Source organism: Hydractinia symbiolongicarpus, chromosome 11 (genome assembly GCF_029227915.1).
Source record: "Hydractinia symbiolongicarpus strain clone_291-10 chromosome 11, HSymV2.1, whole genome shotgun sequence".
Lineage (NCBI taxonomy): Eukaryota > Metazoa > Cnidaria > Hydrozoa > Anthoathecata > Hydractiniidae > Hydractinia > Hydractinia symbiolongicarpus.
In genome coordinates, this window is record NC_079885.1 from 6,341,011 (window position 1) to 6,344,326 (window position 3,316).

A 3,316-nucleotide genomic window follows, 5' to 3' on the forward strand; every position below is an offset into this window, starting at 1 on the left:
ATCTTTTAAGTGAAAATCCGGCTTTAGGGAGCTGAAACAAAATAATACCAAGTCGTGTATCTACGTGGGATTTAAATATTTATATAAAAACAAAATAACAAAGATAAAAAAGTCATAATATTCGTTTCTCTTTCAATAAACTAAAAATAAACTACACAAAAAAATTTAATGAACTTTAATGTTCTTAAAGAAAGAGACTTGCCGCACTACTGGGAGTCTTGTGGTACACGTTATGAATATATACCATCCGGCAACTAATACCATGGAAAACGTCGCCGAGCCGTCGGCTATTTTGAAAAAATGTGGTTCTACCTTATGATTTTAAGACTATTTCGGCTAACATCAGCATATTTTAGCCTTCATGTGCCACCTTCCAACCGCCTTCCCCGAATTTACGGAAAAAAATTGGTTTCAGTTTTGTCGACATGCATCAGTTATTTTGTGCAAAGGAGGAGATTGTTAGTGACTTACTTATTTTTTTTCAACGCTTTTTTAGTTACTTTGTTTACTATTTTTTCATTTTACTTTTACTAACTGATGCATGTCCACAAAAAATTGTTTTCGGTTTTGTGGACATGCATCAGTTATTTTGTGCAGAGGAGGAGATTGTTAGTGACTTACTTATTTTTTTTCAACGCTTTTTTAGTTACTTTGTTTACTATTTTTTCATTTTACTTTTAATTCAATTTTACTTTTATATTACATACACGTTTTATAAAAGACAACCGTTATTTTGACCGAGCCTTAATTTTCTTAACAAAACGCCTGAATATAGTTTGAAATATTTTCTTTGTTTCATCTATAAATAACTTTTTGTTTTTTAAGCAACGTGGTTTTAGGCTGGCCGGATAACTAGAACCAACGTGTGCAAGTTGTGACACTTTGTTGACGTTGACATACAATATTGATGACAAGTTTCAAACTAAATATTAAATTATATACATGTATATGTATTTAATTATACATTTAAATAAAATTTATAAATCGAATACAAATGCAACAAATAAACATACGAGCATGTTACAGTAAATTTATTAGTGTGAAAAAAGAAAATAAGAAAACTTTGCAGGTGGCAGAATTGGTTTGCGGCTAATCACTCGTACAGGAACAGTGTTAAATATAAATAACAAGTAAATTAATTTTACTACAAAACCACAAGTAAATTTGCTGTACAATATTGCTTAAGGCTAAAAATATTATTAGCAATGGTAAGTGAATTTAAAACGAGTTGGTATACTAAAACGAAGTTTATTGTTAGTAAATTTTTAACAAATATTTTCTCAAATAATATATATTTCTTGGAACGGAGCATGACCGTCAATATCATCTATTCTCATTAAATCGTATTTTTCTATAACGTATTCACGTTCCATGGAACTGTTGGAAAAATGCCTCTTGTTTAGTCGAACTTTATCCATAAATGAGTTGGCTATAAACTGTCCAAGTCGAATAGCTTGAGGGGAATGTGGAATCGATATTGCTGTTGCCCATTCGAACATGGTCTTCTCTGGATGAAACTGTATGCCATAAAACGGATACTTTTTACCTAGATAAGAAACGAACGAAAGCGTTAGGGGCAAAAAAAGTTTATTTTAAAGTTTTTTTCACTAAAAAGTGACATTAAAATTGGCAGCTTGATTGGCAAAAATCGAGCAAAAAGACTTTAAACTTGTAAACTTCAGTTTCAGTTTCAATTTTAATGAGATGATCTTACTTCGTGAGAATTGCGCAAAAGGTGTTTATTTTCTGCATTGAAATATGCGCAAAAATATGACCTGGAAATTAGAATATTTTTTGTTCTGAGTTGATCTTCTTTATATCGCTGCGCGGAAAATCTTAGTATAGTGGAAAATAGTCTTTAACGCTATTTTGCAGTCCAAGAGAATTTTTCGCAGAATGGAATGAAAATGAACAGAAAAGCTTCGAGCATGCATCGTTAAAATGTTCGCAACACATGAACGAAAGATTTGTTGTCTGTTCCATTTCGGGCAACGTAGAACCCAGCTCAACTTTTTCTCTGCGTTTACACGGAATCGAAGGATAGAAAATTAGTTAGTTCGTCAGATTATCATATTTTGTGAGAATTGCGCAAAGTGTGTTTACTTTTTGTGTTGTAATTCTGCGTTCGTAACAACTTTTGTGAATAAAGAAGTGTCGAGGAAAAGAAAAATCAATGAAATAATTGTCAGTACCTTCTATTACGGAAACAAATTTCGTCCCATTGCGATCAGAACTTGTAGCCAATATATCGAAGAAGCTGTTCAATTTAGAAGAACGTTTAAAAAAACCTGGAGTGACGCTGTATTTGTGAAAGTGTGATGTGATTAGTTTTGTTTCACTATCTCGTATCATCATTTTCGGCATCGATGAGAGAAATGAATGTTTCAAGCTTTTTCTGTTCCATCTTACAGTAGTAGAATAACTATGTGAATCTGTGACGATAAGTGGGGATTCATTTCCTTCAACATGCACTGCAAGTGCTTGGAAACCACGGCAAATACCTAGAATGGGAAATACCTCGCCGTTCTTGTTGGCTTTAAGGGCAAGTTTAAAGAGTTTTTTAGTTATTTCGTAATATCCAGAATCATTCAAATTATTTCCTGCTCCGGGAAATAGCAAACCATTTACAGAATTGAAAATATACTTCACTTTTTGATCGTCCATTGAAATTGATATCGGAATCAGTCTAGCGCCAGTCATTTCAATCAACTTGACATAGCTGGCTGGAACAAAATACTTTTCCCGCAAATTTGGGAAAGTTTTTAATAAGACTTCGTCTAGCGTCTCCATTACAGCGACACCAATAATAGGCCTTTCGTTAACTTCTTCATTTTCAAGTGAAGTAGAAGTAAATAAAAAGAAACTGATGAATATACACAGTAAGAACATGCTGTTTCGTGTTAAGTTAGTGTTGTTCATTATTTTTCTGTACAGCAATTTTTAAAATTTAATTTACTCATGCAGCTGGCAGTTTTGTCGACATGCATCAGTTATATTATGCAGAAGAGGAGATTTTTTGTGACCTATACAGTAGCTTTTTCTTTACACTAAACAGTGGTCCGTGGATACACATTCACGGGTTTGCCCGTCCGTTATATATCGCATTTTGTGTTTTCCTTACGGCACGCGGTAACCCTTTTGAACACACAAAATACGGCTATTATTATAGACTGGCTGATAACCGGTGGAAGAATCCACTGAATCTTTCTTTGAGTCGATATGAGGGATTCCAAATATAAACATAAAACACAGTAATTTAAAGCTTTAAAAGTCACAATTTGCACTATTCTGTATCTATAACCGCTGAAACAAAACA

At 33.1% G+C, this 3,316-nt stretch overlaps 1 protein-coding gene across 1 annotated transcript; it reads right to left on the bottom strand.

The window, feature by feature from the left end:
• Positions 1-450: 450 nt before the first annotated feature.
• LOC130614317 (gamma-glutamyl hydrolase-like) lies at positions 451-2,946 on the bottom strand. Its single transcript, XM_057435745.1, has 2 exons — positions 2,193-2,946; positions 451-1,546 (listed from the first exon to the last, which is right to left on the bottom strand). Exons 1-2 carry the CDS (start codon positions 2,917-2,919, stop codon positions 1,281-1,283), a joined length of 993 nt encoding a protein of 330 aa, XP_057291728.1. The 5' UTR covers positions 2,920-2,946; the 3' UTR covers positions 451-1,280.
• Positions 2,947-3,316: the final 370 nt, after the last annotated feature.